Below are 26765 nucleotides of genomic sequence, written 5' to 3' on the forward strand. Positions count from 1 at the left end.
CTAGTCTTTGAATCATGAAAAACATTTATTTCTTCCTTATTTTGGCATCTTCAGCAATACATCCTGCAAGACAAACTTCCAGCAGCAATGACATAGAATGACTTAAGACAGATGCGTAATTATAATTGGTTTTTTTCTGATTGGTTATCACAAACCTAGACCAAAGTATTTATATAGTTAAAATCATTAACACAGCTATGAAGTAGTGTCCTATGTAGAAAGAAAGAAAAGGACCAGGAGCTTGAAACAATGAAGGAATGGCAGATATTGCATTCTCCACCTTCTCACTTACACCTCACTAAAAAACTAGCTAGCAAGAAACATATAAAATTTAAATAAAAAAATAACACCAAGATCTGTTTTGTTGCTTTATTTTAGTACCTGACCACAATACAGCCATAACAAGCTTTCTAAGCATGTAAAATCAGCAGCTGAAGCTTAAATGTTAGAAAACCACTGTTGTACACACAAAATTTCATCTGACTACTCTTTTTAAAATCTTACAATCCAGTTTTATTAAAAGAAATTGAAAAAGGAGATACCTGGTTGGTATCACTACCTCCAGGGTTAGCAGACATTTTAGAGAAAGTACCTCCTGTGGTCTAAATCGTAAAGTGCAGATAAAGGATGGGGCTCAGGACTCTACTGGACACAGCTGAGAGCTATTCCCCATCATGGAGCTCAGCTGGCACTTCTTTATTATTACAGGGAACCACAAGGAAAGTACTAAATTCTTACGAAACTAGCATGAAGTTTGATTGATAATAAGGGGTCTTTGAGGCTCTTTTTCTAAGAGTCAACTCCTGTCAGTCTGGATTTAGGGCTTAAAATCAATGGAATATGTATTTTGAAAGCATAAACAAAAGATGGGACATGTATAGATTCATTAAGTGCACTTAAAGCAATTTTCTGGAATTGGAAATGTTGTTTCCTGTAAAAATTTAGGCTCTTTGCGTTTTAACTGCATATATTGTTATGGATTCAGCAAACAGGAGATTGAAAATCATTCTTCCTCAATGTGACTTCACACTTTTTCATCCATGGAAATCATGCCTTGAAGCATAGATTTTCAACACCGTACTATTTTTAGATCTTTTATGTAGTAAAATAATTCAAATACTTAATACAATGCTGCAAAATAAAGTGACTTTAAAGTTCACTTTTTTTTTTTAATAGCAGTTACTTTAAATCTTAAAATACTTGAGGATTTAATTTTAAAGGACTTTAAAAGACTAAGGCTCTACTCATTCTACTGTTTTCACTAAAAACTGTTAACTAAGTGAGGTGCTCTGCAAATTGCTCTGCCAACCTCTGCACTACCTGGAAATTGTTACATGAGGAAACATGAACATATCCCAAAATTACAGTCATCGAACCTGCACACCTGAAAAGTGATAGCAGGGAGTATTACACTGTTTAGCCCAGCTTAAAACCACATGTCTGCTTTATTTCTAAAGCTTTTCAGTAGGCTTCTCCAAAGGCCTTTTAGCAATCATTTTTAATCACTGTTTTTCCTTTAACTTGATCTTGAGTTTGGATTCTGGTTCTGGAATCAGTTTTAAAATGTACATAATTCTCTCAGAAACTTTGCAGAACCTTTTGGTGTTTTGCGAATAGGAAATAATATTAGAATTCTTTAAGATTTATACAAGATTTGAAATGCAAACTTAAAAATACACAGCCCTAAACTACAAAGGAATTCTGACATCTATGCAGAGCCTTCTTCAATATTCCACTATAAAGTGACCAATCTTCTTCAGCTATCCTGCTCATCAGAGGAAAAGGTAAACTTGCTGACATAACACAGTGAATAGAGAATTGCTTGGGAAAAAGGTATGCCTCAGGGCAACAATAAAGTTACCCTTCAGTGAAGCTTTTAACCAGGAATAATGAAACAGATTTTTCAGGCTTTTTATAAAGGCATGCCAGATAAATTATTAATTCATTGCATAACTAATAGCAAAAATCAAGTCACATATGTATCTATCATACAAGCTTAGGTCCCAGACAGGACCACTTTCGTCCATCCTGGGCTTATCTATTTAACATACTCTGACTGATCTTCCTGTTGGTATATTATGCCATCCATATGTATACAGGACCACCAGGTGGAAGATCTGTATGGTCAACTTTTATCTATGCTTGTTACAATGAGGAAAGGCTGGAACTGTCAAGTTTCCTTCCAGGACATGCCCCCAAAAACCACAGCAATGTGCCTGCCCTGTGTATCCTGGAGAAACTCACCAGCACTACTGTTCCTCTGCCCATAAGGCTAAAATTAAAATGGTGTGGCTCCCCAGGGCTACTTCAGCAGCAGCACCAGCAAGGAATAACTTTGAGCAGTTCCACCTAGGTAGGAGTTGTAACTAAGAATGTGATCACTCTCACTCAGGGGTGTGATTGAGGCATAGCATCTGAAAGGCCTAAAAAGCTGGTTCCTGCTCAGCTATCTCCAAGTTTTGCTCACAAATCAGCTCTGACACTTGGCGCTTCCAGAACAATTGCACTAACTAAAATCAGATTTATACTATCACTTCAGTGAAACCAGTGATACCTGCTTGGATAACTACACTTAATGAACAGTTACTGACAGTGGTAGTCGCAGCAGTTTCTCAATCAGTATCACAGTGCCAAGTGTGTCACAGCTGATGCTCCAGCTCCAGCCATGAGTGTCCGTGTCAGCAAGAGGAAATCCAAGAAACCCCTACTCCTGGGCCTTCACTCCCTCATGTGTACCACTGTAGTTCACTGCTTGGGAACTGGGTCATGGCCACTAATCTGGGTGAAAAAAGAAATCCTTTCTAATACAGATCAGTTTGTTGTGTAACTCTGCACAGCTAAGAATATGCTGCAGAATCAAGCTAACAGGGGCTTCTTACACTTGGCACTACCTGAAAAAGGTTTGCAAGGGTGTGACACTGACTTGCAATATGCACACGTTGTCACTGGAAACAGAAACAAAAAGAACAGGCTGCACCATTACCAACATCACTGTACTTCCTGCCTCTATTTCTAACGCTTCAGCAGAGATGGTTGAGAAGCCACTTCAGCACTGAAAAGGGAATGGGATAAAGCAACTTCTATGCTCCCCAAAATGATGGTTGTCTTCATCCCTTCTAGGACAGGGCCAGACACCGGGAGATGTGTGACATTCAGAAGACCAGAGTGAGAAGTCCTAGGAAGGTAGGAAAAGAGGAAGCAAGCCTTCCAAGAAGATCAGTTTTCTGAAAAGGGGATAGCAGGGAGAGGTCGATTTGTCCTCCTACATAAATTTGAAGTCATCAGCCAGCCCAAAACAAAACATGAAAATATCACAGTTTAATAGTGCCAGGAGTCTTAGTGCTGGCAGACCTCTGTTAGTACAGTAGAAGCCTCATCCACCATTGCAGAGCATCAGATGTAAGCTATTAACAAGCTTAAACTCTCTGGAGAGTTCAAAACTTTTCAAAGTTAAGAGTCTGAGTTAAGAGCTGCACCTTAACTTGCAATATGACATCTGTAGTTAAGCCAGTAAAAGATGTGCACAGAGACTCCATCTGAATAAAAGCAAACTTATCTGAGCAAGAAATGAAAAGGGAATACCATCTTACGCTGACTGCATAGGTGAGCAGCACTCTGGAAAGCACAGAACACGTGTACGTCTATATTTAAAATATCTTTACACCCTACTGAGGGTTGCATCGTTATCTATAAACAATTGTCTACTTCCAGACTTTCAAGCTCTTTTCTTCCCCCATCGGATTGTTTTTCCGCAAATAGTGCGCACCCTCCAGCTCGGCATCAGAAACGCCTGGTGTGTGCTCCTGCTGGAATTAAACAAGAGGTAACACTCCGGCACACCGCGTTTACAGGTGGTTTGTCCATCCGCATTCCTTCCCCGGACGAGCCCAAGGCCCGCGCCCTGATTCCCGCCCGCTTTCGGAGGGAACGCGAACTGTGGAGAGGCTCAGCCGCCTCCCGCTCCGGGCAAGGGCATTTCCTCGGCCTCGGCTTCCCGGCACGCGTGGGAAGCCTCGGTCCCCGCGGGCGGGAGCGCGGCGGGGCGGCCTCTCCGCCGCGGCCGCTCCGGCACCGCGCGGGGCTGCGCGCCCGGGGCCGCCCGCGGGGCTCGCTCAGCCCGCGCCGGGCCCCGACGGCCCCGCGGCCGCCCCCCGGCCCCGCGGGACTCTGTGCGCCGCCCCGGCCCGCACACCCCGGCCCGGCGGGGAGCCCCTCACCATGGCGGCGGCGCGGTCCCTGTGCCTAGCGGGACGCTCCCGGCTCCATGCTCCCGCCTTCGCGCCAACTCCCGCGGCCCGGCGCGCGGCGCTGCCGTCACGGCCGCGACGGGCGGGGCTGAGGGGCGGCCGGGCCGTGCCCCGGGCCGGGGCCATGGCAGAGGCTCCCGGGGAGCCCGGCTGCCTGCAGCGCCGGCCCCGTCCCTCTGGCCCCCGTCGCCGTTCGTGTGCGGGCGACAGCGGCCCCTCCGTGCGGCGGGGGTTTAACCGCAGCCGCGGCCTCGGGCGCTGCCCCGGCGGGAACGGGAGCGCTGCAGCAACCGCAGCTCGAAATGGAGCCGCGTGTGCTCGGGCACCTCCGGCAGAGCAGGCGAGCCGGCAGGCTGGACTGGGTGAAAACAGACAAGAAAGCAGTGCCAGGCCTCCATGTCTTTGGTCTCTTTATAGAGCGCTGAGGCAAATACAGCGCCCAAAACAGGCGGGCAGCCAGGCCCGGGTCAGCGCAGCACTCGAAGGCGTTTCCTGGTCATAAACGTGATAGTCCGTCCCTTCCTTCCTGGCTGTGGGAGCGTCGGGCTCTGGTTCTGCTAATGGTATCTTCTCCATGCGCTAAGGCTGGGGAAAGCTCGGAATTTAGGACTCCAAGAGAAACCGGGGAACTAATGAACGCTGTATCTTCTGCTACTGACTGTTTAATTTTCTAATTATTTTTTAATGAAATCTTTTATATTTACTTCCACTGAACGCTGGAAGGGAATAAACTTGGTCAAGCCGAATGAAAACGACTCCACTCTCAAATACTGTCTGATCTTTAGATTCTGTCGACCTCCTGAATTGCTGATTATTGTTGGACCTGGAGAAGAACTGGGAAGACAAACTGAATTTGTGACGTTAAAAATATTGCCAATGATTTAGGAGACCCTTTAAAGAAAACCGACCGTACAAGCGCAATTTGTGCTTGTCTCATACTGCAGTCCCTAATGCTGTCACTTGTGTTCCCTCTGTGTTCACTGTCTCATTGGTGGCACGGTCTCGTTCCAGATAGCTAGTAATGATACCTATCACCGTTCCTGTTTAATTCTTGAAACTGGACTTTTAAGTAATTGTAAGTTCTTGTTTGTACAGAAACTGCTACCATTCTTTCGTGAATGCACATGATTAGGTGGGCCTGTGTATTTTCAGTATTAGCATGGCTTGTGCGTTTGGGTTTCTACATAAGGAACACAGCAAGTAAACACAGACCCACAGCTGTGCTTTTTGGCCTGTTTTGCAAGTTATTCCATAAGCACTCACCATAATGGCTATGCAAACAAAGCTGATACTGCTTTAGAAAAACATCTCCAGTGATAAGTTTGTATTTACATATTGAATTCTCATTATGTAACTTTGAAAGCTGTGCATATTCCTGATACCAGAACTAAAGATCAGTTAAAATGGCTGACATTTATAAGAGCCAAACTGCTCAAATAATGCTAAAAGAATTATTGCAGGTGGTTATCTCTGTTTGTAGTTGATAAAGCTACCTAGAGTAACACCCAGCAGAGGAGTATCTGTTTGTGGGTTTGTGACATCTTCATGTTTCTTGGATGGCAAGAGTTTAACCCTTTATGAAGACATCAGACTAAACACCTGGAATGCCTACAATTCACTCCTGAGTATGGTGGGAGACACAGGATACCTCTGTTCCTATGTACACATCTATGGAACCAGTGGAAGTGGGAAAAACCTTGCTCCACCACAGGAGAGAAAATGGAATACTCATTGTATGATGGTGTGCTTTGCAAGATAAAATCAAGGCAAAATCCCTTCTGAGTCTATAATTGATCAAGGGTTGTGTTTTAAAGGCCTATTACCCAACTAAAATTACAGCTTTTTAAAAGTAGATAAAGTACACTTGACTTCACCACTGTATTTACAAGTATGACATATAATTTTTACAAAATTAGTATTGTTTTCTACCTTTCTGAAACTCACAGACTATTTGGCTGTTTATGTTGGGTTTTTTTTCCAAAATACATTTTAAAAAGTGAGATATTAACTCTTGAACTTGAGGGTTTTTTCCTCTATGTAGTAAGCCCAGTCCTACTGTTAATATCATTAATGACGACTTTGTCTTGCTTATTGAGGAGGTTTTTCATAAGAAAATCAGATTCTCTAAAATTGAGAAATAAAAAAGAATCTCTTATTTTTGTTAATATCTTGGGGTTTTTTATTTTCACATTTTTGTATATTGCTATGTAAGACTTTTGGAACTGAAAACAACCTTTTAAGTGAAATTTCAGGTTAAAGTCTGATTTTTTTTTTTTGTAGAAATAATGGGCATTAAAACACTCATTTACTAGATGGTAGTCTCTATTTCAGAAGAATCCCTTAAGGAATATTTTTCTTACTAGACTCTCTAGTAAATAAAATTTTTCTGTCATTGTAGAAGCAGAAATTAGCATTTTATTACAGATGAAAAATTCCAAAAATTCTTCATAAAACTGTGTTGTAGTTTCTATTTACACTAGGCTTTCTATAGTATCTATCACAATTATGTTTCTTTTCTAAAGACTTGATCCCATCTCAAACAGTTGTTGCTGTAAAAGGTAAAGATAAGGGATTTGTGTGACGCTGTTGTGGGCAATGACATAAGTTGTGTTTCTTTGAGTACCTAACACTAGTACAGCTGAGCAGTTTATGTTAATGTAAACATTACACTAATTCTGAGTGAACTTTGTCTTTAGGTCTTCTTCTTCATTTACATATCTAGGCAGAATGAATGTGTCAACTCAGATACTCAGCCTAACATTCAAAACTCTCTCAACTAATATGTTCATCATTTCTGTAGAACAAACCCCAGATTTTCAACCCAAAACCCGAAACAAGGAGAGTACATATTCAAGAATCCAGTGAAAAATTGTTTTCTTCATTTGACTCACGTGCCTTTGGCAAAGGCAAAGGACAAAAGGAAAACTGATAAGAATTGAACTGAATGCTCATTAGGCTTCCTAGCTATTGAATCTGTATCAGCAAGTGTCCTGGAGATTTCAGCTTCTCCCAGTCTTGATTCATTCTGAAACCAGATTGATTAGGTGCGTGGACAGAGGCAGGAAATCCCACTGTGCAGCATTGTACTGTATGATGTCCTCATACAGCATCAGGGCTGGAGCCTGTCCTGACTCTGCCACTTGAGCAGTGGAATCATTCATTCTCTCCCCCTCTTTTCACACCCTCAATTCCCAACAGCCCCTGCTCACATCAACTCACTCTTCTGTGCTGACTGCTTTCCAAATTAACAACAGTCATGGCATTTCCTTTCCCCAAGTCTTTGCTCAGGTAATGAAATCCTTCTTCCAAATTTAAGTCACTATATCAGTGATGATTCTCGTCAGTTAAACTGCTGCCTCTTTAACTTCTTGAAGTTAAATTACAGCCCAAACAGTTAAATATGACCAAGCAGTAAGAAACTGGATTCAACAGAGTCTTGAAACATTGAAACACTTTCAAACCTTGATTATAGCATTCTCCCAGTCATGTCAACAATAAGGAAAGAAGTACAGTTCATAACCTTATACAGATAAGCATCTGAGAGCACCAGTCCCTGCTGCACCTTGCACATCTCAGGCAGGAGCAATGCACTGTCTGCACCCACATGCCAGTGGTATAAGCACTGCTGGATTTAGTGGGATGAAGCCTGTTGTCTTTTCCTTGCCCACAGACTGCCCATGGGGTTACAAAGCTGCTGTGGGTACTTGGAGCTCAAGCATCTGGTGATGATGGTGACTAGCTGCTTTAGAAGCATAGCAGCATTGATAACGACTTGTATACATGTCTTTAAATGTCAAAATAGAACGATGATGTTGAGGCAATAACTATCAAACAGCATTTTAAATGCTGTTCCATAGAATAAAAAAGGAACATGTCAGTATATACCGTAAACCAATTTTGTACAGTCCCTGTCTGCTCCTCTTGTTCCCAAGCTGCCTGTATGTGGTAGGATCTTGGCTGAGAAATGTAGATCAGTTACTTCAAGTAAGAGGAGAGGCTCATGTTGGATGCAGGGCTACCCCACCACCAGGGACCTGGAGTGCAGAAAATGTCAGTGGGAGCTTTTATCTTCATCTGTGGTGAAAATGTTTTTTGTAAAGGCTCTGCAGAGAAATGCTTACAAACGTGGACACTTTGTTGTTTATCCTAAAAATAAATAAATTGTCTTCTATTTGTAGTAATTACAGGTATATGTCAGTGGCATCCTGCAGTGCTGTGAGCATGCTCTCACAGGGAGCAGAAGCAGTAAAGCAGCAGTAGCCCAGCGGTGTATCTGGACTTTCATGTCTTACCTGGCAGCAGGGTGAATTCATCTGAGCTGAGTCCTCTGCTCCAGTGATAAATTGTTCCCGTGTTCAGATTTCAGTGCTTATCTTTCTTGCATGGAAAATTACTTCATACTTCTATTTTGTTCCTGAAGGCTCTTCTGCAACTGTGGTCACACATTTTCTATTCCCATATGGACATACTTTATATTACCGTACCTCAAGAAAAACAAAAATAGCAGGCATCGGTCTTACTACATTGAGTAAATTGACTATATCTCAAGATACATACTGTTGCTAAACAAGCTACAAGATTAAATTATACTGCAAAATTGCTCTATAAATATTTGCTGTACTGATGCTCCAGCTGTGTATATGAATTGTTAAATTAATCAATACTGAAATAGTATCTTTCAGGGCTAATTGTCTTTGCTAATTGTGTTTATTTGAAGAAATCCAGGAAAATTGTGTAAGAACTGGAACATCCAGTTGATGGAATCCCCTGTTGATTTTGTACTGCTGCTGTATGTAGTGCTGTACAGGAAGCTCATATATATAGGATAGAAAAATGGTTGCATGTGTTTGAAAGAAATATGGACTTGCTTTGTGTTTTTGTATAATTAGTTGGATGTGTGTATGTCTCTCATTCACAACAAAATTTCCCACAAGTCCAGGAAGAGTTTTTCAGCAGAAGTAGGTTGTTGGAGCAGGGTAGGATGGAGGAACCATGCACTTCCCTTCCAGCCATCCAATTACACAGACAGGATAAATCTCCTTTAAACTGGTGATTATGTAGTGTGAATTGTATTAATATTTCCTCAAAATACAACTCCACAAGAAATAAAAGATGTGATAGTTTCTTAGATCCTCTGTCACCTATATTATCCCGCCTGAATGACTGGTAAATGATGATAACTTTGTTCCTGGCATTTCTGTTGTTCAGGCAGCCTGCAGTAAGAAGCCAGGTAGGTGTCTCAGTGGTCACACACAGGCCACCTCCCTATAAATTACACCGTTCTCTGACCCGATCTACGTCTCACAGTTCAGGCTAATCATTGACAGGGCTTTTACAATCACAGGCTTTTAGTGAAGCTTTGATAAGACACTCCAGCAGCTTGTGGCAAATGAAGACAGTCTGCCCAGCGTGGACTCCAGCAAAAGAATGGAATTTTTTCAGCATCAGTACAAGAAACCTGATATTTAACACCGGCACTATAAACTGGCATAATGTGTGGCCAACGACTGGAGAAGATTGTTGCTTTTTGGACATTAGTTTTCATAAGGATAGTTACTGGGCTTGCTGGAGAGGGAAGATCTGTGTGGAGAAAGGACTCCCACCTCAGCCCCGTGAGTGAAACACAGATGTTTTTATATGACACTTTCCCCAAAGAGTTTCTCTGGGGTGTAGGGACAGGAGCTTTCCAGGTAGAAGGCAGCTGGAGGAAGGACGGGAAAGGCTCCTCCATCTGGGACCGCTTCACCCGCTCAGAGTTCAGGGATGCTGACAGCACAGGCACCTCCGCTGACAGTTATATCTTGTTGGACAAAGATTTGTCTGCTCTGGATTTTTTGGGAGTTACTTTTTACCAGTTTTCAATTTCATGGTCAAGACTTTTCCCCACTGGAGTGGTAGCTGCTCCCAATGAAAAAGGGCTTCAGTATTATAACACCCTTATTGACTCTCTGCTATACAGAAACATTGACCCTGTGATTACACTGTACCACTGGGACCTGCCCTTGATGCTGCAAGAAAAATATGGGGGATGGAAAAATGAATCGATGATTGAGCTCTTCAATGACTATGCCACGTTTTGCTTCCAGACCTTTGGGGATCGTGTTAAGTACTGGATTACAATCCACAATCCATATTTAGTTGCTTGGCATGGGTATGGCACAGGTATTCATGCTCCAGGAGAGAGAGGAAAAATAAGAACTGTCTACTCAGTAGGACACAATTTGATCAAGGTACAGTATAATAAGATTTTACAAATTGATCTTGCATATTGTGGGAAATAGTAGGAGGAATTGGTCCTGTGATCAAGGTTTTTTTAAAAAATTACCTACTGTGAAAGCACTAATAGCCGCTAGCTAAGGCAGTCTTTCTGTTAATCCTCTCTTTGATCTTATTGCTTGTCACAACAGCTAGCTGACTCAGTAACCATTTGTTTTAAAGTGATTGTTTATTATTTTATTTAAATTAGCTTTTACATACAAATTCTAACTATTAAAGAACATTTTTTTTCTTTACAGTTAATTAAACAGATTTAGCCATATTGAAATGACTATTCTATTAGTTTAAAAGAAAATTGATTTGTATTTGCATATTGAATCAATTTTACTAGCCAAACAGTATGTATATGTAAGTATGATTGGTTCTAGCTTAGTAAGATCACACTGCAAAATGTTTGCTTCTACACCAGTAAGGTTGGCACTTCTTGGGTTCAGAAGAAATCAAATGTCCTCTTCAGTACTTGAGAGTTTCAAATTATTTCCATGAGGTACAGTATTTTTTGCATCTGCCATGCTCAAAGTACTTTACAGAGCAGGTCACTATCCCATATCTGCAGCCAGTATAATTCCCCTGCGGAGACTATTCTTAACTGTCACAAAGAGAATTTTTCTACAATTTGCCATACATATAATTAACAAATAAATCTGAATGGGTTTATCCTACAGAAAGAAATACGCATGTGGGAAAAAATTATTGGCCAGAGTAGTTAAAATATTCTGCAACTGACAAATTCTTGAATTTGTTTCTGGCCTTGAACCTTTGGAACATATTTTTCAAAAAAGTCACACTGCAATCAATAGAAGTTTTACACACAGAGAAGTTGTTAAGCATCCTGAATCGCTCACTGATTTCAGACTTAGCAGAAGAATGATTTAACTGTACAGATTTGTGAAGCATCTCAAAGAGAACTGATGCAAAATCATTTTTTTTTATTTTCAAGTGCTATTTTATATAATATAAAAGATACCATTTTTGATTGCAGTATTTCTTGCCTTCATTTCTGATTGTGACAATCAAATATGGAGTACCAACTAGGGAGTCTCTGCACATTCTGTAAAATCCATGTAAGCAGCACACCACACACAGGGAGCGATACGCCTCTGCCAAAGAATCAATTGGATTTTCCAGGAAGCCAAGCACAGCTGGGTCTGATACACAAATTACTGACCTAATTTTCTTAGTCAATATTATTTGTCTCTCAGACTTGTTTTGATAGTTGCTTCTTATTCTAGAGTATAAAATAAATCTCTTGGATGAAAGAGTTAAGGAGACTTTCAGCAGAACACAATCCTTTAACTACTGTTTTATTATCCTTAGGCAGAAAATATTTTCTTATTATTTACCCTTCTTACAACCCCATGAACATTACCTAAAGTATTAGCAGTTCTAATACTTTACAGAATTTACCACTGTAAAATTTCTGAAGATTTTAGTTTTGAGATCAATGAAAGATCTCAAATTTGTGGAGAAGTATTTGAGGAACTGGAGTCTTCTGGTTGGGGTTAGAGAAGGAATGGAAACTCTTGAGGTACCAGTGGATATGAGTCACCTCTTCTATCTTTAGATATTATTTATCTCTCTTAATAAACTGTAATGCAAGCAAGCTGTTCCACGGAAGTCACAACTGGTACTATATATTCCAACTAGCCAGAATCTTTCTCAAAGATTTATGTGTGAGTTTAAATGTTCAGTTCATTTTGCCTTGTTGACAATACAGTATTAATGGAATGTATCAATGCACAATCAGGATTTGTGTGTTGTGAAATATCTCTCCTTTCAGAATCAAGGAAAGTCGTAAGATTCTCTCTTTCAAGAGATTTCGTATGCATTTTTCTTTCATGACCAGTATATACTGGTCTGTTTCTCAGACACTGTATTATGGCTACCTTCTAATTTCCCACTGCAAACCAAAAACGTTATCCCAAAAATAAAAGGTGAACCAAAATGTCAGGCTTTGGCAGTGTGAGGCAAAGCCTGTTAAAGCTCTTGAAAAGATTGCCATTTATGTCATCAGCTTTAGAAAGAACGACATTCTTGTCCATGTCAAGGCTTCATTTTTGGACGGGCTGTTGACAGACACAGTCCTCAATGCCACCCTGTGCACAAACCAGGTCCATCCATTAAATATGCAGAGCAGGAAAAACAGGTCTGTAATGCTGAAATTAAGCTAATCTGGCTACCACACTGTTACACAGCAATTTGCTGAAAATCACTCTCAAGCCTTTTTGTAGTATCTTTGGAAAAATTAAATTAAGCTCTCTCAATAATCCTACTTTTAGTTTAATTTTCTTCTGTATTGTTGCAGTCATGGTGTTATCAGAACTAATCACTGTTTATATACAGCTTTTATGTGATATATCAATCATAACCTGAAGCTAAGTTTAATAGAATCACAAAAACAATATAACAAACCATAAACCTCTGCTTTTTTTGACTTCGGATTATTTTATATTAAGAACAATTTGAAAGTTGCTGGAGATCTTTGTGTCCCTAGAAAAGGGCTAAAGAAATTTCTCTTCATTTTAAATTATCAATTTTATTGTTTTTGAAAGCAATACAAAGTCCTAAAACCCAAATGATTGGCTGGCACATAGAAAAGTTCATAGAATACCTGGTTGGAATAGGACCTCAAGAATCATCTCCATGATGATATGTATTTTAGAACTGATTAAAAAATTATCTGCTTCTATGAATGTGTTCATGTAACTAGGCAGATGCTGATCTTATTAAGGCTTTCCAACAAAAATAGGGTTGGTCTGTCTTCATCCAGTCCCAGAGCTCTGTGTGTTGGCTGGCACAAAGCACTGCTGATGCTGAATCACTTCTTACCTGCTTCCCTCCTAGCCTTGCATCATGCTAAGGGAATACCCCAGACACATCTATTTAAGAGACATCCCTGCCTTTTGCACAGGCCTTGCTACTCCAGATCTATAAAGAGAGGTAGTGAATGCAGAATCAAAGGCTGCTAAGCAGGGTGTGCTTAGGAGATTTGCATTGGGAAAATAATCCAGAAGAATTTTAAATTCCAGTTTTAAAAAATTTCAATTTTAAAAACGTATTTGCACATCACTATGTATTCTAATCATACATAGAGGGTAATCATTGCTGCTGACCATTTCAAAGGACTTGATACTACCTGTTGGGAAATTGATAGGGAATCTGAACTTCGATGCTTTTTAATGATAAATTTCTAAGGGATTCTCTTAGACAAATATCTCTTCAATCATATGGTCATTATGAGTAATAAAAGGAGCGTGTGTGCTATAATTTCTAATGTCCCCAGCCTCTCTGCCACCACTGTCTGCCCCGCAGCCGCCAGGGAGACAGGGGAGATAGATTAGCTTGTCAAAGAAGAACCTAAAAACGAGGCTCTTTCCCTTTCCTGTTAAAGATTATTCACACTCCTTTCCATCTGACAGAAAAGCCCAGGAGAGACATGTCCTAATGACGTCTCCTTAAAAAATGTCTCCATCACATACTTGGATAAAGTAATAAATTCACTTTCAAGCCTGGTGTCTCTCTCTATAGGTCCATGACAGATCAGGTTCTTTTCTGTGCCCAACTGCATTAATCCCAGCTCTTTGATAGATCTCACTATGCCAGGATCTCTTTAGTGGACACTGTTGACTTTGGGATCTGTGGATGAGTGTGCCCCAGGAAAGTCCTATCTATAATTCATTCTCCTTAAAAACAAATTTCTACTTCATGAATGGGGAATAATTTTTACCTCTATGTCCTATGAGACACTTCCTTCCCCCAAAGGAGACTCCTTTCCTCAGGATGAAGAAAGCAGGACCTGATTTTCTTACATGAGGAGGGAAACCTGTCTCTATCAAGTATGGCTCTAGGGTAGACATCAGAATCATCTATGCTTGAAAGTGTCTTTGCTGGAAGATTTTTCAAATAGTAGTAGCCATCATACAGTGATGATGTAAAATTCAGCATTGATTCACATTTTTTTGATTATTTGTTATTTTCGGGTTAGTTTTCTTAAATTACTTGGTAATCATTAGGGGAAACACAATCCAAATGCTGGACAGTTAACATACAGCAAAATTGATAGTAAAGCCTCAGTCCTTCATAACACCCTCTCAAGAAGTATAGTCACCTGCATCCTGAGATGTAGGCAGTCCTTCACAAGGATTGATATTCAGTTTGCAAAATAAAGGGTTTATTTCTGCTTTATCTCTGCTGACTATGGGGCATCTTCACCACAGACCAAAAAGGGTTTGAACAGAAATACGCTCTCCAAATACGCCGCACATCCCTGCCCTTCTTCTGAAGTGTAACATCATCAGACATCTATATTCTAGTTCTTCATGGTTTAAACACCAAACAAGTAAACAAAAAGCCCAAATGATTTTATTAGCATTTTTTGAATTCTAGTTTTCCTAAATGCTCTTGATTTCCAGCACACTAAAATAACTCTGTTTACACCTGACATTGTTTTGTATACTCATTGTTGTTCTTGAAAAGTCAAGAAAAATTTCTTGACTGAAGTATCTTAAGAATTTGGAAGTATTGCTATTTCCATTAAAAGCTCTTTGCATAGGCATATGTTAAATTACAGGATCAGAATTTGAGGAAGTATGAGAGTATTTCAAAAAGAAAAAAGAACAATACTGTTGTGTTCAATTTATTAAGTTGCCTTTTCCAGCCTTTTTATGGTGTTAATACTAACTGACATAGCACTCTCTGTGACTTTCAAGACTAGGGAATATTTTCTACATTAATACCAGGAAAATATGCTGAAATTAGTGAGTCATACCTATCTAGAATAAATACCCAATGTTGATCCTACTTTAACTGTGTATTTAGCCTTGACATTTGTCCTTGCTCTAACAAGGAAAGTGAAAGATTAGGGATTAAACTCTAACTGAAAAAAGATTAGTCAAGATTTACTGAAAATACCCGATTTGATGTATGATATAACTTTTAAATTGATATTTGTTTCATATCTGGTCTTAGAAAACAAATTATATGAATCAACTGATTCCATCAACAATAATTTGCATTTAGCAAACACCTATCTGAGAATGTTAAGCTTCTTTACAGATAATTAACAACTCAAAACAGAATTATAGGCAAAAAAATTATATTGTGTATACTATGTCTCTAAAACCCTTACTATAGGCAGTGACATGTTTTTTACAGTAAGAATTAATCCTCAGAATTAAGTCATCAGTGATGCATACAAATTTGTATATAAGGATTCTGTCCTGACTCACATTAAATGTACTTATTTATACTTGAGGTCTACTTCTCTAGTATTATACCTGTGGCTGTGTTCTCTACTGTACACATTATTTTTAATAGTAACTTTATTTTATTCTAATCACCTTCTGAAGATGTGTTTGAATACGAGTTATCCCTGACTGGCTTTTATATGTCAATAGCATATTCTAATTACTTGGTTTTTTGGCAAAGCCATCTTTTTCCACTTCACCTAGACAAGTGTGATCACTATGATTTACCTGGTGCTGTTGTCATGGTACTTGGCACTGTGCATTATACAGCTGAGTGCAATGGGGGGCTTCTTGTTAAGCCAATGCAGCCATATGCCTCTTGTTCAACAGTGGTGTTTGTGGGCTGTGTCTGGAGAAAAAGTGTAGAAACCAGGTGAGAAAACACTAGAGGCAGAGCACAGAGTAATCCTGGCCCCAGCAGCCACCCCAGGGTGGAGGGACTTTCAGGAGAGAACCAAAAGGGTGAGGGCAACCAAAGAGATGGCACTGGCCACTTTAATTTTCTGATGAGGCTGCCAAGAAATACATTTTATATTACTTTAACTCTATCTTGAAATTTGCCTCATGAGTCCATTTTTGATGGCTTCCCTCTTTGGTACAGAACCTGCATTTCAAAGGTTAGTGTCACTTTATCAGTATTTTCAAAGACAGACCTTGAACAAATGTTACGAGCATGACCTTAGAAACCATAAACAACTGATACACAAAATTTCACAAACTGTAATTCTTTGGTACTCCCCAGCTTAAACAAATATCTACTTGACATCAGGCCTTTTGCAGTTTTTTTAAACTGTCAAGGCTGTGTGTTTGTAGATAAATTAACTGAGGTAACTAAGGTAAGCAATGCTGTTTGGCTTAGTAATGATGACAGTCTAACTCAGCACTCAGTGTTTCACAATGCTCCTAATGTTTTTTCTGGGTGCAAACTGTTATTTTCTTTCCAGCTTAAGAGTATAAAGCCACACTACAGGCATAAGGTAAACCCTGAGTTACTTGACAACCCTTCAGCTGAGCAAGGTCAGCTCCCTTCCCCTGGGTCAGATCACCTGATGTGATTCACGCTGCAGTCCTGAGTCACTCCTCTCTGACCTACCTGTCCTGTTTCCTTATAGGACTTTGACAATGCTAGTGGTTCCTCAGTCTCCCGTGTATTTCTGGTTTTGTGTAAGTTTTGTCTGCTGCATGCCCTTACTTAAGCAATTAATGATGTAACATTTGAAGCTAATTGTGATAATGCTGTGTTTTCTAAAGCATGATGATAATCAGAAAAGTAGTATTAAGATGTGATACAGTTCAGTGGCCATTTCAAAGAAGAAATTAACTAAAATCCTGAACAAAATTCTCATTCAGAACTGTGAAAGTTGACATTTGGGTTCAAACTTTCCAGCTGGGTTTTAAAGTTTTTACATTTAGGGATTGTGCAAATGCCAAAACTTGAACACTTGCTCCTATGACTAGGCCAAAATAAAACAACTAAATCCCAAGAGGAGGGATGGGGTGGATGTGGTTTGATCAGAATAAGTTCAGGTAACCTGTGGAGCACAGAGCAGTTAGTAGCACAGAGTCACCACTGACAAATGAAATACCATATGAGATGCATAATTGATAGAATAATTATAAAGATGGTTTGGAATTTTATCCATATCAGGAATCACCATTTGACAGAGAAAGACTTAGATGGGACTGGCTAGATCACAGAGTTCAAATCCCACTGTTAGAGCTGTTCCAAAGTGTCCATGTAACAGCTATTCTCATCCCTGGTGGGATCTCTCCTGAAATTTAGACATATGTTAAAAGACAAAAAGCCACAGCCTTAACGTGTCATAGGAACAGCACAGGAGTTACCGAGCGCTGCCCTCGTCCTAAGGAACCTTGAAGAATAACAGTGACTGTCCATTAAACTGTGCAGGGTAGTTAATGTGCCTTAACTGATACTTCCATACAAGCCTGCAGTGACTCAGATGGAGCTACCTGCCTCTCAAGCTGCCTGTGCACAGAGACTTTATTAGAGTTACAATTTAATGCTATTTTTCTCTCATCAGGCTCATGCAAAAGTTTGGCATACTTATAAAGAAAACTTCAAACCCTATCAGAAGGGGATGATATCCATAGTATTGGGATCCCACTGGATTGAGCCTAACAAACTGGAAGATGAGTCGGACATTTCTAAATGCCAGAAGTCTATGGAGAGAGTACTCGGATGGTTTGCTAAACCTATCCACGGGGATGGGGATTATCCAGAAGAACTGAAAAATGAATTCTTGTTTTTGCCACGCTTTACCGAAGATGAAAAAAACTACATAAAGGGAACAGCTGACTTCTTCGCTTTTTCCTTTGGTCCTAGTAACTTTAAACCTCCAAACACTCTACCAAAAATGGGACAAAATTTGTCACTCAATTTGAGGGAAGTACTGAACTGGATTAAACTGGAATACAACAGTCCTCGAATCTTGATTGCAGAGAATGGCTGGTTCACTGACAGCCATGTGAAAACAGATGACACCACAGCCATCTACATGATGAAAAACTTCATTAATAAGGTTTTACAAGGTTTGTACAGAAATTACTTGTTGGATTTTTCAGAGGGCACTTTTGATCATTTGATGTTTAGCTCTGTAATAATTTAATCTTTTTTTCTTTAAAGAGATAGTGGTAACAAAGTTAATCATTAATTATTTATACTGCATGAGTACAAGTCATGGATCAGGATCTACTGGTGCTAGGTGTTGTACAAACAGAAAAAACCCATAGCCCCTGTCCCAGAAAGCTAAAGTCCAACATCCACATTGGTAAGGTTATGGTTTCCATACTCAAACTATTACTCCTACAGGACTCCAAGAGGTAAGTTAGGTAATAGTAGGTACAGAAAAACCTTAAGATCTTCTGTGAATGTCACTTTTGGTTAACACAGGTTAACTCCTGACCTTTCCTACCTTCACCCCTTGTTTCTGCCCCAAACCTTCCCTTTGTTTTTCAGGAGGCTTTTCTCATCCTCACTCTTACACACAGGATCCTGACCTGTTTCTGCCCTCTCCTTTCACTGTCCCTGCAGACAATGCTACAAACATACTCTGACTCTCATCCTTCAGATCTCTACCTTTCACCTGCCTAACTTTTTATTTTCTTTACCATAAAACATATGTAAAATAGTACTTTTCCCCCTACCCATTTAAACGGCCACAAAATCTCAGCATGCACCCTCTCAAGTACCACAGCATCTTTTGCCCTGACAATTAAACTTACCCCCATCTATTCAGTATGCTTCTACAAACAAAAGTGTTCTCAGTTGTCAGTTGGTCTGTCCCTAGATGTCTGCTCCCATTTGTTCAGCCTTCCTCATTATGGACATCAAGTACTCATCTTTACTTGCAAGGCCATTCTAGCTTATCTCTTTATCCTCTACATCATTCTCTTCTTCTGCATTTTGCAATGGGTATTTTCAGACATTTTTGTACTTTCTCCTGTGCTTTCCCTAATTTAGAAGTTGCTTTCTTTGAAAATACATGCCATTGTATTGCTTTGTTACATTTCCTCATCTCCTTTCCAGTATTCTGACTTGTCTAACAGCTTCTCATATACTCACATTGCAAGCTCTTGGGCTTTCTGGTTTCATCTGGCAACTAGGAAAACATCCAGCTGGACTAAGCCGATGCAGCTGGGTACCTTGGAACTCTGCTGCATTAAGACCTGAACTGTGCAAAACTGCTTTCTGCTTAAGTTGCAGCCTGGTTGTGTGACTAGGGCAAGGAAGTTCAGTGGAAATTCAGAACAATGCAAAATGAAAGACAAAATGAGGCTAAATTATATTGGGAAGGCATGAACCAGAAAACTTCATCTTTATTCCTTGGCTTAATGGTGTGGTGGACTACAGGTAAAATATGACTTGTCCACCTGTCTGTATTAAAATCCTCAGCAACCCTACTTGGTCACTGTTTTGCCTTGGGCATTCCAGCCCTCAGAAGGTTAATGTGAAGAGTTATCCCCTATTATTTCCTAGCTTAAAGCTGGCAACAGGCAGTGAACATGACTGACCATGGAGTTTGGACTTTTCTTCCAGGCTGCCAGCTGGCATGAGTCTAAACGGTCAAAAACATTGTGCTTACTTGGTGTCCACTGAGAAGCTGCTTTGCAGGTTCTGCTGCCCTTCCTGAAGAATCAGGTTCCAGATCCGAGATATGTATAAAAGATCATATCTAGACTCCTTTGCAAGAAGGATATTAAGATTGTCTGAAGAAATCAGCATGCACTGCATCCATTCTGTAACTAAATCAGTCTCTGGGTTAGTCAACCCAACTTCTCTAAAGTCATTAAGAGTCCCATGCCAACAAAATCAATTTTTCAATTTACAAACTGAGTAGACATTCCCAAATGGTTGAGCTTGCAGACATCTTTCAAATAAACATAGTGAGTTTTAGCTTCATGACAAAGTTACAAACCAGATCAACTGTTCCTCCCTTTATTTTCACTCGTGATTCTCTAATTTTACTGGTATTATTTTACTGGCAAATTGTCAAATGCAACTTCAAACCTGGATGTGGTATAATATTCCTTGTTTTCTCAGAGAAGAAATAAAGCATCCTACAGTAATTTAATTTCTTAAGGAATTAGTGACAACTTTTTTTCAGTAAATAAAGACTAAGATGTATGTATCAGTTTTACAATGAATTCCAGTGGGTCAACAACCGTACAAATGTTGAGAAGACACTTATGATTTTCAAAGTAAATAGCCCTTTCTTATAAATACCCCTTTATATAGAGTACTAAATACAAGATTCATGGATGTTCTCTTCTGCAGCTATTAAATACGACAACATAGATGTGTTTGGTTACACAGCCTGGTCCCTCCTTGATGGCTTCGAATGGCAATATGCTTACAACATCAGGCGTGGATTGTTTTATGTGGATTTCAAAAGCAAAAAAAAGGAAAGGATTCCCAAGTCATCTGCACTTTATTATAAACAAATCATACAAGAAAATGGCTTCTTCCCAAAGGATTCTACCCCAAATTTGCAAGCTCAGTTCTCCTGTGACTTCTCCTGGGGTATCACTGAGTCTGTTCTCAAGGTAAGCATAAAATATTAAGAATATCACTGGAAACAGTGATCAGCAACTTCAACTTTGTGAACAAATGACTGTATACAGCACCTTGCATTCAAGAATTTCGGTGCATACTGCCAACAGAAGTTAAGCCATATTTGCATTGCTTCAATTTCATGTGTTTCCAGGTTTTCAGGGGAGGGGGTCACAGGATGCTGGCTGCTGCAGCAGCAGCAGACTGCTGCAGGAGCCCTTCCAGGCACAGCCCTCCCACTGCTTGCATCTCCATGTGGCAGATCAGATGAGGAAATTTCAGACCAAGAGATTGATCCAACCAATTGTTACTGGGTTATTTTTCAACCAGGGATTTCCAAATCCAGTTTGCAATGTGGCCATAGGGATGCTTGTGATGGCCTGATGGAGAGAGTGACAAAGGGTGGGGACAAGGTGATTATGCTGGTGGCAGCAGAGTGACCTGCAGACTCCAGGGCTTGTCTACAGCAGAAACATTCCTGGGCTAGGCCTGGCTTTAAGTGCCACTTAGACAAGTGGGTAAGAAGCCATTCTTTAAAAAGACACATAGTACAGGTGAATATAAGCAACCTTGAGGTTTTGCCATCTGAGCTCACATTAGAAAACAGATCCTATGACCTTTTGTCCAAACTGGTTCCTATAGAACCTATTTATTTTTCTTCTATTTCTGCTTTAAACTTAGTAAATAAGCTAACTGTATATATGGCCAGTGTTGGGAAACCCTTCTTGTCATTGCACAGAGTCCCATGACAAATATCAGCCTCAAAAAATAACCACAAAATCCCATAATTTAAACCATTCACTGACAACCATAAGGGAAAAAAAAGTTAAGCTTCTATATATCTTGTTAATATGCAGCACAAAAAAGTACATTTTCTTTAAAGGAAAACCAATCTAAATATTTTAACTCCACTATATTGTACTTTTAAACCTACGAAAAGTATTTAAAAATTTGAATATATAAAAAAAAGTGCTATTCAGAAGCTTTTCAACTAGTAGGAAATAGAAAAGATATAAGTAAATGGTACAAGCTGTTTGTGTCAGATTACTTTACCTCAGTTTCACAAGGCTGATCACAGCAGCAGTGCCAAAGTAATCCGTGCCTGCCTCTTACAGCCCCTGGTGCTTGTTCTCACCGCCCACTCTCCTGGCAGCTGCCTGAGAACTGCTGTGTGCATGACCAGAGTGAACTTCATGTGTGTGAAAACATGTCATACATGTAGCCTGGTGGCAGGACAAGTGCCCATGTGTAATTGAAAAGAAAAAAGTGCAATTTTGATGTTTTTCATAGGGAAAGGAACAGAATGATAAGATGACCACTAGCACAAAGCCCATATAGGTGAGTTGGTTATCCCTCTTCCCCCTGGAGCATCTAAGGAGGGCCTTCTGACAACCAGCACAAATCGACAGCTAAACACAGGCAGAAGTGCAGACTAGAAACAGGTATTATGTTTATTTAATTAAAACCTATTGTAATGCATTTTTATTTTCACAGGCAGAATTGGCAGCTTCCTCACCACAGTTCTGTGATTCCAGCTTGTACCTCTGGAATGTCACAGGAGATGGGCTTCTGCACAGAGTTGAAGGGGTAAAGCTAAAAACCCGACCAGCACAATGCACAGATTTTGTCAGTATTAAAAAGCAACTGGATCTCCTGGAAAAAATGAAAGTCACCCATTACAGATTTGCACTTGACTGGTCACTAATTTTACCCAATGGAGATTTGTCAGTGGTCAACAAGCAAGTTCTTAGGTATTACAGATGTGTGATTAGTGAAGTCCTGAAACTCAACATTCAATCCATGGTCACCTTGTATTATCCAACTCACACCTACCTGGGCCTGCCACGTCCTTTGCTGCAGACAGGAGGATGGTTGAACCAATCCACTGCCTACGCTTTTCAAGACTACGCAGCTTTATGTTTTAGGGAACTTGGCGATTTGGTTAAACTTTGGATTACAATAAATGAGCCTAACCAGCTAAGCAATGTCTACAACAGGAGCAGCAATGACACCTATCGGGCAGCACACAATTTATTAATAGCACACGCCATGGCCTGGAGAATATATGACAAGCAGTACCGGTCCTCTCAGTATGGCAAAGTGTCCCTGTCCCTGCATTCGGACTGGGCTGAGCCTGCCAACCCCTTCTTTGAATCTCATTCAAAAGCTGCCAACAGGTTTCTTCAGTTTGAAATAGGCTGGTTTGCCAATCCCATATTTAAGACTGGGGACTATCCAGCTACTATGAGGGAATATATAACCTTTAAAAACAGAAAAGGCCTCTCATATACTTTGTTGCCATCTTTCACAAGTGAGGAAAAGCAGCTCGTCAAAGGTGCAGCTGACTTTTATGCACTGAATCATTTCACCACCAGATTTGTGATTCACGAACCTCGGAATGGAAGCCAGTATGAATTTGATCATGACATTCAATTTCTGCAGGATATCACCTGCCTGAGCTCCCCTTCTCGTTTGGCGGTGGTGCCTTGGGGAATGCGCAATGTTCTTAGATGGATCAAAAAAACTTATGGTGATATTGACATTTACATCACAGCAAATGGAATAGATGACCCATCCTTAGACAATGATGAACTTCGAAATTATTACTTGGGCAAATACATTCAAGAGGTTTTAAAAGGTGAGTACATGACAGATTCAAGTTCCCCAGAGCCATTTCCATGGCTCAGACCCAGGCACGGCAAGTCTTGCCCTGGACAGAGAGAGCAGTCCTGGTTCAGATGCAGGAGCCAGCAGCACTGACCCCCTGAGAGGCCCAACTCTGCACTCACACTCAGGGCAGCTATGACACAAAGGAATAGCATCAAGTGCCTTGCACAAAACACAGCTACAGCTGCCTCCAGTTTAAACCATGTGAAAAGCTCTCTGGGCATGCACATATAGCAGCGTAGTTACTCAGAAGTTATTAGGAGATGGCACTTCAGCTCCCAAGACACGATTAGTATTTCTTCTCTCCAGAGAAAGGCAAGAGCCTCCTTGCTTGCTGAACTAGCCATTGGACAGGAAAGTGCAAACAAGTCCACAGAGACCTGGAGGGACATACAGAAGAAATACAGCAGGGCACTAGTGGCACCAGCTGCTGTTGAAGGCAGAGTCCAGCTCTAGTTTTTGTTCCACTGCTTGTTTTTATCTGAGCACATAAGGGAATCTTCACTTTAGAGAAAAACTAGTAAGAGTTATGGAGTACAAAAACATTCAAGGCAATGATCTTCAGCAACAGCTTGTTGTACGGGAAATGCTGCAGGGACCTCATCCCTCCCTCTTGCTCCAACCAATCGTTAAAAAAAAGCAGTGAGATGCAGGCTACCAGCAAGGCCTTGGTGCCTGAATAATACAGGCAAAGTAAGATTTGCAATACATCCTTGCCCTCATTATTCCCTACTGGTAAGCGTTAGAGAGATCCTGATCAGGACATGAGGGGTTCAAAAGCTTTTCTGAGGCAACTGACATCAAATTCAGTCTAGATATCCTGGTTTCTCCTCTCTAGGAGTTAATAAAAAATGAGACAAATCATACTCATGGCTAAGCATGGCTTCAGGTTACTTTTAGACATGAAGAAACAAAGTTCTCTCTCCAGTACTTAGCTTTCTCAGTTACTACAGGACTAATGAGCATTTGCTGATTTATTTTCTATGCTAAGTTCATACTGTAAGCAAAAAACCAATACATTATTAAAGGAAGTTACTAAATGAAAGGGTTGTTTAAAAGGCATTTCATTACAGTAATCCCATTTTAATTTTCAGAGAGCATAACACTTTACAGCACTCATAAAAAGATGCCCCAATTTACATGTTCTAATCGGGGTCACTTTTCCAACTATGCTTACTGCTGGCATATGACTTCAAGGCCTGCTATTTTTAAGTATTTTCACCCAGCATTTGGGTGCAGCAGTGTAACACAGAGCCATGAATTCTGCAGGGAGGAGCAGCTGAGTTTGAAGCAGGACAGGAAACCTTGGAAAGCTACTCTCATGGCACCAATGGGCAGCTGCTCCCAAGTCAGTGCAGCTGGCTTCAGTTAAGAGCAGCATCTGGCTTCTCCCAGGAAAACAAACTCCCAGCCAGCTCCAAACCCTGTCCAAATCCAATTTTCATGGGGTAGGTCCAGAAATTCCCAAATCATAAGGATTTTTTAAAAACAGTAAGGCACTGTTCCCACAGAACTGAGACAAATGAGTATTAGAAGCAGAAAATATTTTATAAGTACACTAACACTTTGTTTTGGTTTCTTTTCCTTCTCAGCCTACTACATTGACAAAGTCAAGATTAAAGGCTACTACGCATTTAAGCTGACTGAAGAAAAATCTAAACCCAGATTTGGATTCTTCACTTCTGATTCAAAAGGAAAGCCTTCAATAAAATTTTACAATAGCCTGATAAGCAACAATGGCTTTCCTGCTGACTCCTCAGTCTGTGGCCCCTCTAGCCATGAAAAGCAGTGTAGTGTCTGCTTGTTTATTTCCCAGAAGAAGCCATTAATATTCTTTGCCTGCTGCCTTTTCTGTACCCTCATTTTGCTTTTAGCTATTATTTTTTTTCACAAAAGAAAAAGAAGGAAACGTTTTAAGGCAAAAAGCATCAAGTGCATCTGTCTCTCATTTTAATAGGGTGCACAAGCTCACTTTCAGTGAGATCAGTCACTGCATTCTACAGTGGATGATGACACTCAAGACAACGGTGGAAAAGCACTGAGTCACTCCAGTCACACACCCCAAGCATTTAATTCAAAAACAAAGTAATCACATTTACAGGAAGAAGAGCCATGGCACTTGTTTCTGGTAAAATTACTTTTTGCCACCTACTGTATATAGAAGACAATTTCTTCTATTTTTAAAGAAAGAATTATGACTCTCCTGTGCCTTGGAATAACCTTTAAAACAGAATTACTTGCAAAGAGCAACTTTTGGGAACTGATATGCACTTTTGTATGAATAAATGTGTCTTGTGACGTGTATTCGTGTTATGTTGTTGAGCATGAAACTGCAGCTGTTAGGATTTAGAAAGTGTTATTAAACCCACAAACCTTCAACTAAGTAAGTACACCAGCAGGAATGCAATATGCCAGGCCAGCTTCTGAAGATACTCCTAAAAGAACAAAACCAAGTTAACTCCATTATTGACCAACAGACATCCCATACAGATTGGATGAAGTAATTTTAAGCAAATATAACTGAAGACAAAACCATGTACAATCACTATTTTTCATCTCCAAAATGAGGAAGCCATAAAGATTTTTACTGGCAGATAAGATCTAAATAAATAATAACTATTAAATAGAGTGATGAATGTAAATTGTACCTGTCATTATACAAGTGGATCTTCGGGCAATTTTTGGAATTTCTTAACATGTGTGGGATGCTTTAGCAACTTGTTGCCAAGATTGTTTCTGCACTATCCCTGTATTTTGTTTTTTTTTCCAAATTGAATGAAGTGACAATGTGGATTATACTACTGCACAGAAATAGTACAACCTCCCAGTTAGATGCTGCTACATGGCAAGTGTATCACCAGATAAACACAAACCACTGCTGGTGAAATTCAGAGATACACTCTGACTGAGCTTTGAGGTAAAGTCCTTTGTTTTCTTAATTGAGCAATAAAAATAAAGCATCATATTTTCAGACTACTGCATCTATCTATGTATTTAGTTTAAATGGTCTTACAAATCTAGCTACTGATTTCAATTTTGTTTTTCACCTACTTCAAATTCTGTCATCACAAGTCTAAGGCTTGAGAAAAGATGTGAAAGAACATTGGTCTCTCCTCTGTGAGAATGTTTTTATTATTTCTTAATGTTGTGACTTTTATTCAGTCTGAATGAAGTTTGATGGTTTGAAAACACATTGGTAGTGGGCACCCAATGTGCAATCTGCTTCTCCAAAAGCCATCAGGTTCATGCAATCACCAT

The 26765-nt window shown here is 40.1% G+C and overlaps 2 protein-coding genes across 3 annotated transcripts in view; one reads left to right on the forward strand and one right to left on the reverse strand.

Annotated features, from left to right (window-relative positions):
• RFC1 (replication factor C subunit 1) overlaps positions 1-4373 on the reverse strand; it is a 32961-nt gene extending 28588 nt beyond the window's left edge. The window contains exon 1 of one of the 2 annotated variants that reach the window (XM_086888523.1): positions 4218-4373. In XM_086888523.1, coding sequence (XP_086744649.1) covers positions 4218-4373 — 156 coding nt within the window. Of the gene's footprint in view, positions 1-542; positions 750-4217 lie in introns of those variants that run through there. The other variant, XM_086888524.1, reaches the window with a different exon arrangement.
• Positions 4374-9361: 4988 nt separating this feature from the next.
• Positions 9362-26480, forward strand: KLB (klotho beta). Its single transcript, XM_023925343.2, has 5 exons — positions 9362-10477; positions 17812-18319; positions 20565-20833; positions 22335-23478; positions 25100-26480. The coding sequence occupies exons 1-5, from the start codon at positions 9740-9742 to the stop codon at positions 25459-25461; spliced, it is 3021 nt and encodes a 1006-aa protein (XP_023781111.1). The 5' UTR covers positions 9362-9739; the 3' UTR covers positions 25462-26480.
• Positions 26481-26765: the final 285 nt, after the last annotated feature.

The sequence above is a fragment of the Cyanistes caeruleus genome, chromosome 5 (genome assembly GCF_971803275.1).
Source record: "Cyanistes caeruleus chromosome 5, bCyaCae1.hap1.1, whole genome shotgun sequence".
In the NCBI taxonomy this organism is placed as follows: domain Eukaryota; kingdom Metazoa; phylum Chordata; class Aves; order Passeriformes; family Paridae; genus Cyanistes; species Cyanistes caeruleus.

Coding starts and splice junctions, on each gene's coding strand:
- KLB (XM_023925343.2), top strand. CDS start 9,740: ATGTGTGGCCAACGACTGGAGAAGATTGTTGCTTTTTGGACATTAGTT. Junction 18,320..20,564: donor CATTAATAAGGTTTTACAAG/GTTTGTACAGAA, acceptor TCTCTTCTGCAG/CTATTAAATACGACAACATA. Junction 20,834..22,334: donor TCACTGAGTCTGTTCTCAAG/GTAAGCATAAAA, acceptor TTATTTTCACAG/GCAGAATTGGCAGCTTCCTC.